General features: G+C 31.5%; 1 protein-coding gene across 4 annotated transcripts in view; it reads right to left on the bottom strand.

The window, feature by feature from the left end:
• Window positions 1-567: 567 nt before the first annotated feature.
• The window catches only part of LOC130445994 (ornithine decarboxylase 1-like), a 28,196-nt gene continuing 12,590 nt past the window's right edge, over window positions 568-16,173 (bottom strand). The window contains exons 1-8 of one of the 4 annotated variants that reach the window (XM_056781941.1): window positions 12,318-12,589; window positions 9,796-9,964; window positions 6,293-6,543; window positions 5,381-5,630; window positions 5,019-5,316; window positions 3,942-4,178; window positions 2,320-2,555; window positions 568-1,289 (exon numbers count right to left, since the gene is read on the bottom strand). In XM_056781941.1, the coding sequence (XP_056637919.1) occupies window positions 1,118-1,289; window positions 2,320-2,555; window positions 3,942-4,178; window positions 5,019-5,316; window positions 5,381-5,630; window positions 6,293-6,479 (1,380 nt within the window). In that variant the 5' untranslated portion in view covers window positions 6,480-6,543; window positions 9,796-9,964; window positions 12,318-12,589 and the 3' untranslated portion in view covers window positions 568-1,117. Of the gene's footprint in view, window positions 1,290-2,319; window positions 2,556-3,941; window positions 4,179-5,018; window positions 5,317-5,380; window positions 5,631-6,292; window positions 6,577-9,643; window positions 9,965-12,317; window positions 12,590-16,173 lie in introns of those variants that run through there. The other 3 variants (XM_056781942.1, XM_056781944.1, XM_056781943.1) reach the window with 3 other exon arrangements.

Genomic DNA, 16,173 nt, shown 5'->3' with positions numbered 1-16,173 from the left:
GTGTTTTTTTATTTTATATTCCCTCCTTCCCTCCATCAGAGGGCCTCGCGAAATGTACCTTGCCCACATTGAGTTTAGGTCTTCCGCCGCCACTGGATAGAAGAGGTTATATCCGTGTTTATTCACTTTGAATCAAAAACTCATTCGAATGAACATTTTTGGTACAATTTAAGATAAACAAAATTTATTACATCGATTCATAACTGAATGGAAACCCCTCATTAAAGTACTAAGAAGTAGGTTTCAAATAGTGAACTTACTCTAAAAAATTAAAACGAACTTCTCCATCGCTTCGATGTTATATTCTCCAATTGTAATATTTTGACTCGCATTTCTAGCCCTACGCTCATTCGTCGCAGCAATGAATTTTGACTTATTTACATTGATTTGTTATTCCATATTCTTTGCGACAATTTTGTAATTAAAAAATTGAAATTCAGTGTGTTGGATTATAGTTGTCTTGTGTTGCTAGTGAACACTGTTAATATGTAGATAAGTCACCCTCAATTCAAAATTCATTTAATATAGATAAGAAAGTGGAATTCGATGTGAAAGAAAACAAAAAAATTACACATGTACGTCTTTATTTCTAATCAGCATATAATCTAAACCTAAACAGCGAATATAATATGAATCCCAATATATTTAGTCGAAAAAATCGCGAGAAAATAAATCGGGAATGATATTATGAAACATTGATTTGTGTATGAAAAAGCTTTAAGCTGCCCCCTTGCTTACACACCAAAGTTGGAGAATACAATTTTTATCCGGTATTTATATAAAAAACATCGGATAAAAATAGAATTTCAACTCGATATCCTAATTGCAAATTAACAAATACATCCTTAGTTTTATGACAAAATGACAATTACTAAAAAATATATTAAAAAGAAATAATTTTTAAATTAAATAATTGGTTACAACAAATATTATATTGTATGTTAAATGATGAAAAATTTCAATAATCAATTTTGGAAAAACATTTAGCCAAAAGTAAAGATTTGTAGTAACCATATATTTATTCGTCTTAAAGAAAATTATTTTTTTAAAATTGGTCTCAGTTAATGGATGTGGCGACAATTGTAGTCGCTCGTAAACATAATCCAGATCTGTACCATTATTCAATAGCAACGACGTCAACGTAATCCAAAATTGAATTTCCAATGTTTATTGGAAATGTGGGAAGTTCATATTTGGAAGTGGTATCAGTTTTATTTTTCAAGTTGTTCGGTATGGTTAACATTTCAAAATGTCCATCAGTGACTATGAACGTATCTTCCAACAAAACTCTGTAAATAATAAAATAGTTTTAAAAAATTTCGTAACACAATAAATTATGTAAATTTATTATGCATAAAATGGATTTAAGAACTGTTTTGACATAATAATTTCCCTTTTAAAATTATTGAAATTTAAAAACATTGTACAAAAGTATCCCAGAGATACAATCTCTTGGGTGCAAACAGATTCACTCCTGGTGGGAACCACTGTGATCTGTTATTCATTTAATTGAAGGATAAAGAAGCGTTCCTTATTTTTATCCTCCATTAACGTATCCTCTCGGATAACCAAATTTTTGTGTTATTTTAATATGATTGTGAAAAATCATAAATTTAGCTACTTAAATTCAAGGTTCATTGTATACATTAAATTGATGGTACACGAACCCACATCATAGATGATAGATGACTGATTTCAGGTGTCCCTTGGACACTTGAAATTTTTCAAAAATTTTCTGCATTTAGTGAAATCCCTATGTTTTGATTGGATATGCATACTATGTGACAACAATTTATGTTATAGAAAACCAACAACTATTCAACTAGAGTCGCAGCCTCATGAGAGACTTGGACACCCGACTTTTAGGGTTCAATAGCCTGCTGATTATGGATTTCTAATGTATGTTAATTTTTTTTTCTTTTTCTACATAAGTAGACCCAGCGATAAATTTTCAGGAATAAATTCCTGGTAATATCAATTTATATAAACAGCTAATGGATTTATGTTTCAGAAGCTTTAAGCCCCAATTTTTTCTCAATTTGTGTTCACCTTAGCTCCCTCCCTACAGGTGTTCAATTCCAATATGTATTTATTAAAAATTTATTTCAATCATTCTTTCTTCCAGGTATAGCCGTAAAATGACTTTTTACTGATATTTTATCGCCATTCTCAAACTCTATTCAACTATAATGTAAAAAAGCGATAGGCAATACTATGGGGGGAGTTTTCGTTAAAAAGAGCAGGGCCCAGTTTTTTTTTCTAATGTTGATAATGTAACAAACATTTTGGTAAAGTTCAAAATTATACAACAAAACTCACCTGATAGTATCATCCATAACAATATGTACTTTGGGAATGGGAAATCCATTGAATGGACTGGCTACAGGTAAAGTGTATGCTCCCATATCTTCAAAAACTAACCAATCACCAACTTTCATTTCCGGTAACATAACATGTTCAGTTACTTGATCAAGACCATCACATGTTGGACCCCAAACACTGCTATCGTAATATCTTGCACCAAGACGTTCTTCTAAAGGCCGAGGTACTACTACCTGTTAACAGATATTTAATAAGTTTCTTCAATAGAGTTACAACAATTATCATGGGATTTATCTCAGAAGATACCACACACCGAAGTGAAAACTTGCTCCAAGAAGCATTGAGTAAATGGATTTCTAAATCGTGATGACATTTAAGGTAAAGTTTAAGGAATATAGTGAAAAATCAAGCTCAAATCGCTACACTGCCAAAAATAAATATTTTCTTGTTACAATTATATGGTTTGGGAAACATTTCGATCTAGTCATTTAGGTCAGTTTTCACTTTTTCAAATTGAAAATTTCGTCTTTTATAGTTCATTATACCTAGATTACAAATAAACAATCTATTACCATGCTGTTGTAATAATTTTATAAGTAGCTGGTCGTCTCTCTTTAACTAATAGTTCTCTAAATTAATTGTGGAATAATTGAGAAGAATGTATATAATGCTGATATTGACAACTGTAACAAATCTGCAATTTTCTCTGGGTGAAAAGTTTCACGAAGATTCATAAAATGTATGTTCCTAACAACATTTTGCATCTGGATTCTATATTAGTCAGAAATTGAGTGAGAATAAATAGAACAATTTCATTTACATTAGTAGTTTTCTATATTAATTCTGAAGTCGGTAATACTTTTATTTTGTGTTTTGTACATATTTTTCTATAGACCCTGTTTTTGTGGTTTGAAATTGATGGACTTCCGTTACAAGCAACCTATCGTGATTCCAAGCGATTTAAAGAGCTATATACATTAGTAAAAGATGATCCCGTTACCATTCTTACCAACGCGAATGTTGATCATTAGCGTGTAAAATGACTAAATTGTTAAATATCAACAAAGAACCCTTCCGCAAATTTTCTTCATTAGAACTATTTACACAACGATAGCGTCATTTTCTCTAGGTGAAAAGTTTCATGAGGATTCATAAAATATGGTTTTCTATCCATATGTTTCAAGAGTTTATATTGGGAAGAGGTAAAAAACAAGATATGTTATAAACTTATGACACAAAGCAAAAAAATACAGGCCAAAACCAGTCAATAATAAACAAAAATTAAGATTAATAGAAAAGGAACAGCATATAGGAGGTATGAATATACAATTCAAAAAGTCAATACTCCTAGTAAAGAGATACAAAATGACATTGAAATAAAAATCAGCAAAAGAATCATCATCATCATCATCATCATTCCATGAATAAATCTGGAATAAATGCTTCAGGTTCGAGGTTTGCCAAAAAAATATAAAATAAAACAAGTGTCAAAATCCAGGGTGACATATCAATTCAAGTCAAGTTTTCAAATATATTTTTGTCGTGAAACGTTTTAATATTTACTTTTGCAAATAGAATTCACAAAAAAAAGAAAAATAAGGCTGTTGATAAAAAATTACCTGGTGATCGTATAAAATGCAGTTGAAACTACCATATACTCCATCGTTGATGTAGTACATACGATGCATTACATTGTTGCCAGTTTCTGGATCAGTATTGCTGACATTCCTAATTGAATGGACATTACACACCAAAGTATAAGCAGAGCTGACATAGAAACGTCCAGGTTCGGCTATTACATGAATTGAAGGATCGGGGAAAAGGTCGTCCAAAGCGAGGTTTATAATCTCTGCTATCTGTAAAAGAACAACTACATAAATAAATATTTCGCATTACAACTTGAGCAAACTATTTTATTGAAAAAGTGACAGATTTCTACAATATAAAAGATTGTAAATTGCTTAGGAAGTCGTTTCGGCTTCTCAGCACCTATACCTAAAAAGATATTTTGTCTTCATCTTGATCTCATTGTTCTGTCTCCAAAATACATAGACACCTTCTAAAATAGGTTAGTTTTTCCAGATGTTTTTTGTCTAACTTCCCAAGTGCTACTTCTTCGAGATCTCTACGCTTTTTGCTGAAATTGACAGGACTTTTGTAGAGTAAATGATTTATGGGTTACTCTTAAAAGAGTATGACTGGACTGTTTCTTCAGTAAGAATCCATCTGATCCTTTAGCAATATATACAGTTGAACAAACTGTTTAGACTACCACTACTCCAATAGACACAATTAAACTGTCTAAAGTGCGTTTCGATAACCAAATTTTCGTCTTCAGAGACTCTGTAGATGATAACTTGATTATTGAAACGCGCGTCAGACAGTGTAATTGTGAGTGTTGGTGTAGTGGTAGCGTAAACAGTGTGTTCAGTATGAATAACTTAATATGTTACCTAGTGCTTTCATAGTATGTTTACACTCATATGATAGCTTGGACATGCACTCAATAGCTTTCAGGACCTTGGCTATCAGAGAGAATATAAATGTGCTTTATAGCAAGGTTTCTATTCAAACACACGTAAGTAAATATATGTTTCTTGCTAGCAACAATCCAGCTCCTTGCTCCAGCTTTAAACCTCTATATACCAGAGAGAAACATTTCTACATTATAAACTAAATTTTAAAGAAGTATTCACCTTATCGATTGAAGTTCCTCTTCCTCCAGGATATCCTCCTCCGATATCGAGCAAGTAAAAGTTGTATCCCAAGGTTTCAGCATAGTCAAAAATTTCTCTTGCAGCCGATATAGCCCTACGAAAAACTGGAGGTTCACGACAACCAGAACCTACATGGAAACTCACACCTACAACGTTCAAATTCAAAGATTTGGCAATACGAAGGAGTTCTGGTGCTTCAGTGACAACATCGCATCCAAATTTATTTCCGAGTTGACATTGGACGTCGGTAGCATCGCAGCGAATGCGTATAACCAGCCTGTGAAACAGAATTATTAGATATATTTATTTTAGATAATACATTTTGCAGCATTTATACTCACTTGGCATCTGGGTACAAGTTCTTGATTTTATATAATTCCGTTTCATTATCGAATGTCATAGTAGATACGCCGGTAGCAGCGGCATGTCTAATATGACTTGCTGGTTTAGCAGGATTGGCAAAAATAATCCTTTCCGGATCGACGTTCAAATTGAGCACTTTGTTGATTTCGCCCTTTGAAGCACAATCGAAATTAACACCCAATGAGTTGAGAGTTTCCAAAACTGCCAGGCTGTCATTGCATTTCACAGCTGAAATAATTAAATTTAGATAGAAATATTTCTATCAAAGTCAATTTGAATATTGAATTTTGATTTCCATGAGATTAAAAATTTTTACAAGCTTTAATAATATCAAAATCACCGGAAATCTTAATTAATTGTTTCCCAGACGATGAATACATAAGTATTCAAAAGCTCGGAAAATATATTGAAGTTAGTCCACTTTGGTGTTTCCTTGCCACGTTCCCAAATATATATTTATTGTTACGAACTCGTAAAGCCGGTCCTGTTCGGTTTTAATGGAAGTCTAAAATTTGGCGAAAACGCTCGTACTCAGAAATCGTGTAATATTGTTTTTCTGCATGTTTCTATATATGCCTTTTTATTCATTTGTTTGTTTCGAGAATTCTAGAAATTTCTTCCTGGTATAAATTCGTGCTTATTTAGCAGCGAGAGTCAATATATAATTCAACGCAATGAAATAGTAAAATCTAACGGTTTAATTTGAATAAATTATAAAAGTTATAAATATTGAATTATATAAGTAGCGATAAGTTAATTATTATAGTGTCTAGTGTAATTGTGTAAATGACTTAAGTTAGTAAGAGACAGTGTGTATAAATTCACCAGAAATATTTGAAATCAATAAGGAAAAAATTAAATTATGAATTTCATTAGAATAAAATACTTACCATAGTGCGGTGTGACTCTGGGTAAATTTTCACACCATTCTTGGTGCTTTTTCACGATTTCTCCGACATCCATAACGTAAAAAGCATCTTCTTGACTTTTATTGTTGACTATTTCTCTAATAATAGTCCAAACGTTGGACTGACCATCCAAAATGTGGATACGTTCATTAGCAGTTGGGATTTTCATTTTTGGTTTTTTAATGAGATTTCTTTGTTAATTGCAATAAAATATTTTCGGTGGAATAAGCAAGCTGTAATCAAACAAAAAAAAATTAATTTCAAAACTATTTTGAGTTCTGGGAGGAAAAGAAGCACATCCGAGAGAGATGAGCGATTAATTGTCAGCGAGGAGTGGCTGCGAGTGGCAGGACAGTCAGTAGAAGTCTTAAATTTACCCCAGCGCACAGAGCAACCCGTCTACAATTTACCACAGAACACATTAATTGGACTGACGAACAATTTGGCTCCATTCCCTTCCTCAGGCGAAACAGAGTGTGCTTGCATGGTAGCGATAGAAGAGGACGAATGTATAGATGACCTCAAGAATCGCTCAATTTCGCATAAAAGAAAACGTGGAGGAGGTTCCTTGATAGTTTTGGGTGGGTATTTCATAGAAGAAAATACCAAATTGGTTTTTATTAAAACTGCAGATTCCGTACGGCAGTATTAACAGGATGACGAAATTGCCGCTAGGGATTGGCCACGGTAGTCCGGACTAAAATCCTATCAAGCATTTATGGGATAAACTGAAGAATAAAGTTTGGGCTAGAAATCTTGCACCAGACACGAAATTGGACCTCAAAACTGCGCGAACAGAACAATGGGATATCATCGAACAAGATCGAGTAAATAAACTTATTCGATTCGTGGAAAAGCGATTGGGAGAGGTTATTAGGGCCACGGCACAAAACCCAGTATCAACATAGACCGCTTATTATAAAGTTAAGACTAATGACTTTGAGATGACCAAATAAGAAAGAGAATGAAAGCTACAGATTTTTGCTGGAGACTTTTGACCGCGAGAGTGCAACTTGAGTCAATTTTTTTGCTCGCGAGTGTAATTAAACATAATCAAGTTTATCAAAATGTATCGTTTTCTTATAAGAGGCTCATTGAAAAATAAAGTTTCGTAAACAACCAAGTACATAGATCTCGTTTTATAATGATAAAATTTTCCTTCTTTACGAATATTTACTAATCTTCATTAAGCCTGATAACCTCTTATATTTTTATCCAAATATGTATGCAACAAACTATTATTTTCTAAAAAAAACTCTTTCTCAAAAGAACAAATAGATTGGTACAATGTTAATAATTTTGAACTATATAATGATGTAAAATAGAAGTAATATATGAAGAAGTGGTAGAATGTTGAAAGCCCTTAATAGCAGTTAGAACACAAAAGTAAAAGTATAACAAAAGCGATAATTATGGATATACAGTTAGACGACAGTTGATAGGAACCGTGCACAGCGTTAAAGATTAAGAAAGGCCTATGTCCAGCATTAGAAGCGACTAGCCGTTTGATGATGATGATGATGATGATATGACAAAATAAACAACATAATCATAGATAAAAAAAAACAAGCAACTAACTACAGGAACTATTTTATTAATAATATATAAAAAGTAGTAGTAGAGGTTGACGCCCACCGACACGCTGGTCTGACGATTTTAAGAGGATGGTTCCCAGTTAGATAACAGTTGATAGGAATCTTGCACACTGACAAAGATTAAGGGATGCCTAGGTCCACCAGAGGGCGCGACTGGCTGTTCGATGATAATGTTGATGATATGAAAAAAGAAGCAAGTTAAATGTTCAATTTCAAAAAAATGACCTTTTTAACGCATATCAAATAGAAATAGAATAGAATACGGAATAATCAAGAATATATGTCAAAAAGGAATCTAATAACTTACAATCAACGAAGATAACTACTGGTATCTACTCATACTGGAGCGATTTTAAGAAGAAATGTCTTCACTCCAACCCAATATGCATATACAAAGAAAGTGTAAACATAGAAACTAACGATATTTTGGAAAAGATGAAGAAAATTCCATACCCCTACTCATATTCTCGAAATTTTGATCTGTAGTGTCTTCAAATGATATAGATCTACTGTTTTACTCTAACTCAATTTGCATATCTAAAAAGAGTTGAGGCATGGAAACAAGCGGTCTTTTGGATAAGATGAACAAAAATCATACACTTAATCATACTGAAGAGATTTTGAGCTGCAATGTCTTCAAATGATAGCTACTGCTTTACTGTAACTCAATTTGCATATCTAAAAAGATTGAAGCATGGAAACAAAACGATATTTTGGGCGATAGATGTAGACTTCTTAAACTGAATTGTTACTATGGATGAGACTTGGGTACATTTCTACGATCCAGAAACAAAGCAACAATCGATGGAATGGCGACACTCTGGTTCTCCAAGATCTAAGAAGTTTCGAGTCCAAAAATCTGCTGGAAAAGTTCTTGCTTCAGTTTTTTGGGATTGCCATGAGGGAGTAATCATGATTGATTATTTGGATAAGGGTAGAATAATAACTAGAGATTACTATTCGACATTACTGACCACTCTACGGGAAAAAATTAAAGAGAAAAGTCGCGGATAGCTATCCAAAGGTGTTTTGTTTTTGCAGGACAACGCCTCATTACACAAATCTCATGTTGCCATGCAAAAAATTCGTGATTTAGGGTTTGAATTACTAGAACTCCCCCCTTATTCGCCAGATTTGGCTCCGTCTGACTATCACCTCTTTCCTCAACTGAAAAAAAGTTTAAAAGGTCGTAAATTTTCTTCCGACGAGGAGGTAATAAGAACTGTAGAGGTTTGATATGCAGAGCAAGAACAAACATTTTTTTGAAAGGTCTAGAGACGTTGCAGGTTCGTTGTAATAAATGTATTCAATTGAGAAGAGTCTACGTTGAGTAATAAAATATTTTGACATTGAAATTTTGTTTGGTTCTATAGTAGGCTAAAAGTTTTTCAATATATCCTCGAACATTATTATAAGGTTTCTCACTCTATTAATTTAACTGAAACAGTGTTCCAATTATGTAAAGAATTCTTCTATTTAGTCCTCGTGTTTCATTACACTATGTAAACATTCTTTATACCATTCCTTTTTATGAATATGTTTAATAACTTACAATGTCAATATAACACACTGGTTTTAAAGATTCATTATTTAAGGTTGAAAATAGATTAAAGCTTTAGTTCATCTTCGTTCTCCATAGATGATAACATGGTTGTCGAAACTCTCTTCAGATAAAGTTAGAGTAATACAATAATTTTCAATATTTAGACATATCAACTATGTGTTCTAAGAGCATTACAGTTGATAGTGACTCATTGTTATCAATATGCAAGTGAGTTTTTTCACAAAATAGGCAATTAGACATCATCAAATGAAAGTTTTTGGAGTATAATCAAGATTTTATGGGTTTCATGAAAACCAAACGTTTTAAGAATTAATAATAATACTTACGAGGCAGCCTGTGCTCAGATTTACACAGGTTTATTGGGGTAAGTGTGACTTATTATCTCCTAGATGGTTGCTAGCACAGCCAAGGCGGTTCACCGTTTAGGAAGATCTTCCAGTTGTATGGTAAAAGAATGCTGCTAGTTTCTGGGCTAGCTTCGTCCAAATTACGACCCTAAAAACAAATTATATTGGGCGCTTAAAAATATTTTCTAAATCTATAGAAAATAATATTAAATTATCAGTATATATAAGAAACATAAACAGTTTTTGACTAGGAGCTATATTTAAGGTCATATGATTTTGGTCATGAAAGCTATGCAAATTTAGCTCTTTCTAGAATGTTTGCTTTAGCATTAAAACTTTCTAAAGGTACGCGGAATAATAAGCAACTGTTGAGACTGATGAAAGTAATCCAATTTCCAAATCATAGTTTTTATCAGTGCAACTAGTACATTCTTCTCAAGAATGAAAGGTTTTTCCAAAAAAATCCTTGGTTCCTTGGTGCCCTATTATTTTCTTGGAAACAAATTACTTAAAAACATAATAAATAAAATATTTGTGATTATTTATTTTACTTGAACTTTTTTACTTGTATTCTTGTCTCATTAAATTTTTATCTATATCATCTTAAATAACCAATTTCAATTTCTTTTATTATTTTGTGGAATAATGATAAAAATTTCGCTCAGAAAATCTTGTATATAAGAGCATTTTGATTATGCTGCTACGTTTTACGTTTCTGATATCACTTTTCTAAAGGTGCAAGCCTGTGGGTGGAATCCGGCAGACGGCAGACACCACTCAAACTACTCGAGTGTAATAGAGTTTACCCTCTTGTGCTTGCCTTTAATATGAAAGAAACTTTTGTTCTATGAAGTTTTTTCTGAATGTCAATACCTTTCGATTGAAATTGTCGGTTTTCCGGTAAAAAACTACGTTTTTAGAAAATAATTGGAAAAATATACATTTAATCAAAAAATCACTAAAGAGTACAATGTTAGCTTATAAAAAACCAAAAAAAAGCGTTATGATATTAGCAGGATCCAATACAGACGAAATTATTGCTTAATGGAAGTTGAGTGGTATTTTCAAACGCCAAAATGAAAAGTTTCAACGTAAAACACACAAAAACCATAGTACTAAAGTCCTTTAAAAAAATTTTCATTTTTTATAAAAGTTAATAGCATCGAAACTAAGCGAGTTATGAAGAGAGAATAAAATATTTTCGTCAGAAAAAACTTTATTTATGTTCATATAATTCGATCTGAATGTTTGACCTGTTTAAATTACTCTTTAAAAAAAATTAAGTTTGAAATAAGAAAATCATTTTCATTAAGTTTACGAAGAACATTTTTTTTTTCAAAATAACTTAAAAACTATTAATGATACGCAATATTTTGTAGCGTACAAAATTATAGATTTTCACTACTGTAAGTGATAAATACACAGTTTACAGTCATTGATTTGACTAGGACTACGCAATATTTTGCATCTAAAGTTACATATTAAGAAAAAGGTGGGTGCCTCGATTGGTTAATGCTCGTCAAAAGCTCACTTGTATTAAACGAACGTATAATATGTATCACAGTAGATGAAACATGAATACCACATTATACCACATACATAAAAATAAAGTGGGAACAATGGACTTTATCCAAGGAGTGTGCTTCCACCGATTTTTCGGCTAAAAATGTCATGACCCTAGTTTCTTGAGATTCCCAAGACATAACCTTTATTGATTGTTTAAAAAAGGGGAAAACGATATCTAGTCAAAATTATACTAAATTTCTGTCGAATTTAAGAAAAAAATCACTGCAAGTGTTTTTTCGTCATGACAATAGTCCTGCCCAGTCGCCCGGTATTGTTGTAGAAAAATTGTGTATTTTCTTTTTTTTTGGACACTTCTTAGAGTGCATAGAGTCAATAATATTTCGTGATTATTTGTCTTGATTTTAGGTATTGTTTCATATAAAATCAGTATAAAATAATAGGTAAAAAATTGACGTTTGAACTTACTTTGGTACTATATATTTTAATAACGAAAAATATATATGGAAAGAAACCTTAAATCAACACGAAAAATATATAAGTAGGTTTAAAGGGTGAAAAGGTGAAGAAAATTCCACATTAATTAAATAAAATATTATATTCTCTACATTTCAATAGAAATTTTTCCAACTAACAATCCAAAAATATTCTAGAATAAATCTTTACAAAAAAAGCAACTGGATTTTTAAATGTATAGTTAGAAATCACAAATAATCTTGGCAACGACGCTGAATTAAAAACAGGAACGTCAAATAATGGAATTACGAATTTTTAAGTTAAATCTACGAAAAACTTGTTATTTTTTTCGAATTTTAAAAAGTATTTAATGAAAATATGTAATTAATATATAGTTTTTTCACATTTCCATTCCCAAGGAGAATTCAATCAATGACTCATATTTTTTCAGGGGAAAAAACTAAATGTACTGTACATATTTCAATTGGAGCTATTTTTTTTTTTTAATTAGAATAAATTACCTGCAAAATACCGGCAGCGGGTACTTCTTCTTCAACACATAAACACATGAAAATGTCTTTAACTGAAATTTCTAAATTACCAGGGTCATTTAAGCCACTGGTATAAATAAAATATTTAAACAGTAGCGAATCTACTGCACGAGCCAACTACAGAAGTAGCTATAAGTATCAAACGTGGTGGCAATCAAAAATATATTCCAATACCCCCACCAATATGTGTGATGTATTTAAGTTGTTTAAATAAAAATTGTAGAGATGGAGGATCGCTTTCAACTAATAGCGGCAGAAACCTCATAAAAGATATTAGTTCTGTTTATTTGTACATTACATACATATTGTTGATATAATGGTTCTAAAATAACGTTGACGTGTACCTCTATCTAATTGTTGACAGAAAATCTAACACTTTATGTATTTTTCTAATTATTTTCTGAGTAATTTGAAAATATTTCCATTACATTAGATGTATAACCTTCCAACTTTTCGAGTTTTCCAAACAGCGATACTCCCTGATTTTAAAAATAGTGCCGAGTGGCCAACTAAGAACGGCCTTCGGCCAACAGATTATATTACAGTTTCAGGGAAAAAAATTATAACAAAAAATGGCCCCGAGAAACACGTGGAAATTATTTTTAATTTTTAAGGGTCCACCACTAGAAGGCGTATTTGAAAATATAAAATTGAAAAAGAATTTTTTTTAAATTTACTCAATTAAGTGGCACTTTAAATAAGCCCATCTGCGCATTTTTAATTTAACAGGGTTTAGTCTATTTTTCAAATAAGATGCGAAGGAGAGTGGCAACTTTGTTTTGAATTAATGCCTGTCCGGTTCTGCGCATAGCCGATTTTTATAAACTTGATGTTTGAAAAAGCTTTTGCTATATTTTAGAACTTGTGACTTCTCTTATCAAATTTCAATAGAATCATAAAAGTTTTAGTAGGTTTTTGAAAGTAAACTAAATTAACATGAAAATAGGGAAAACCGCATATCGATATCTTTTTTCTATTCCGAGATATCTTAATAAATGTGTAAATTTTTCTTCAAACGTGTATTACGAGAATGGTCCCAGAAGTACCTGGCCTGGTCTAGAGATGGCGGTAGTTGCTTGAAAAATATACTGTATATGTTCCAAGTTTGAAGACGCCACGTTGTTTAGTATTTGTTTGGCAGCCATCAATAGTGAACGTTGTCAGTGAATTTGTTAAGATGGAAAAAATTGATCATCATTATGTGATGCAATACTTTTATTTTAAAGGCTTTAGTTCAAGCGATATAAAAGCTGAACTAGATTCTACTCTGGGTGAGACTGCTCCTTCGTTTTCAACAGTAAGACGGGCATCGTAGTGGTCGACCAAATGTTAAAGAAAATCCACAAAGCAAAACTGACACAAAATTGACTATCTTGAAAAATGAAAAACTATCAACTATTATGCGAAGTTATTCCAACCAAGCAAAACTGTGGCATTTGGCTGAAAAGAAAGTGTTTTTATCAAGACAATGCACCAGCTCACGCATCCGTTATTACAATGGCTAAAATTAATAAATTAAAGTTTGAATTGCTACCTCATGTAGCCTATTTGCCAGATTTAGCACCCTTGGATTATTTTCTGTCCCCAAACTTGAAAAAATGGCTCTGTGGTCAAAGATTTTCCAAAAATGGTGTAGGAAAAGTATACGGAGCTAAAAGAGGATTACGTTGAAAAATTTTTGTGTTTTCTTTATTGGGCTAGATACTTCCATCCTCGTACATACTCCTTGCGCGTCCGCTTTGGTAGAATATGTCAAAAAATGTGCGCTATGCTATAGAAATATCCGTTCCCCTTCACGGAAAGTCATATTATATCCTCAATTTGAAGACATTTGGAGGAACCCAACCCGATGAACTATTTGTCGTAAATGATAAACCAACCAATGTTGTTCTAAGATTCATTTCACCAATATCTGGAACAGGCCGAAACATCATTTGATAATTATTTTACCAGTTATTAACTAATCTTAACATAACTGAAAAAACATCACCTAAGTCTGTGGGAGCATTCCATAAAAATAAAATTCAACTACCTCCAAGTTTTTTAGCTATCAAAAATGGGTTCAACTGAGTTTAAATTTCAAAATGATGTTACCTTAGCCTTGTATGTAGCCAAAAATTGAAAAAGTGTTACTCTTCACTTCATCACACCTTAGATATTAATTCTGAGACTGAAATTTTAGTAAAACAAAATGTGGTGCCGATGTAGCTACACATGACATACATGATCACATACATGATAGCAGGACATGGCTATTTTATGCTTCACTAAACTGTGATTGAAAAAAATCCACGTTTACCACAGGCCAAAAGTGCCTTGAATAGAAATTTAGACATAGAAGCTGCCGGCTAAAAGATTTTCCATATGTGTCCTATGTGTCAAAAATGTGATAACTTTGTATGTTTGTCACACGTCTTCTTTACGAGCATGAATGAATTTAATAGATACTTTCATATGTTTTTAATTATTTAATGTAGTCAATCTTACTTAAAATGTTTCATATTCCTTAATAATATTTTTTATATAAAACGTTTATTCATAATAGAGTACAACAATTAATTCCGAAGGTTTGGAAATAAAAAAATACAAAAATTAGTTTTTGTTTGTAGACAATTGAAATAAAAATGGGGTACACCACCTCACAGGCAAAATTTTCTGCCAAGCAGTCGGGGGGGGGGGGGGTAAATAAAGTTATTTGGAAATTTTTGGTTATAAAAAATAAACAAATTAATAACTATTATGTTAGGTTACGATTCCCATACTTCATGGTTTCTTTATAACATTGTGTGAATTTCAAAATGATTTAAGACATTTAATATATAAAAAATTTGTTACTAGGTAAAAAAGTAATAATACGATTTTATCATTTTTTTACCAACTAAAAAGTAATAAAGTTTCCGTTCTTAAACTTGGTCTTATTTTTATCTCTTATGCTCGAAAAAAAAATGAATAAAATGGAAAAAAAATATTGAAAATGTAAATTTTTCTATTTTCAATTTAAAGAAAACGACAAAAATTTCAATAAATTGTAAACATTGTTAAAATTTTGATAAAAAATTGTTTTTTTGTTCGTTTTCGTGTGTACTTTCCGAAGAAAAAATTATTCAAAGACAAATCAGGGAATTTATTAGACAAAAAAATTTTGGTTTAGGTCTCATTTTTATATTAAATCCGCCATAAAAATGAAATGCGAAAAAATAATAGAAAATATTAATTTTTCGATTTTTCATCTTGAATTCTTGAAAAAAAATGAACAAAATGGAAAAAAATATTGAAAATATTAGTTTTTCGATTTTTTATTACCAAATATAAAAAGAATTTCCAAAAATATAATTGATATTATAATAAAAAGAAACAAGAATGACTTTCAGTATTTCTAAGATAATATTGCATCACTATTAGTAATATAAACAATCTATCCTATTGTAAATAGTTAAGCAATTTCTTCGTTATTTCATTCAAAAATAAATAATTTACATCAAATAAAATAGATATAGAAGGTATCTCATAAATAATGTCTGTTTCAAATGTTTACTTTGTTTATTGAACAAAAAGAAGAAGAATTCTGCTGTTTTTCCCATGCAAAAACTTTGCCAACGATTTGAATAAATAGTAGTCTGACGGTGCAAGGTCAGGACTAAATGCTGGATGTGATAAGAGTTCAATACCACCAAGTTCTTCGATATTATTCTGCGTAACTTTGGCAATACGTGGTTTAGCATTGTCTTGTTGCAAGAGAATAACTAAAAGATTAACTAAACCTGAAGATTTTTCCGAAAAAATCTCATACAATCATCTCATCTATCCACTATATACCTCGGCATTA

Source organism: Diorhabda sublineata, chromosome 6, assembly GCF_026230105.1.
Source record: "Diorhabda sublineata isolate icDioSubl1.1 chromosome 6, icDioSubl1.1, whole genome shotgun sequence".
NCBI classification, from domain to species: Eukaryota; Metazoa; Arthropoda; class Insecta; order Coleoptera; family Chrysomelidae; genus Diorhabda; species Diorhabda sublineata.
This window is presented reverse-complemented; position numbering and strand designations above follow the sequence as displayed.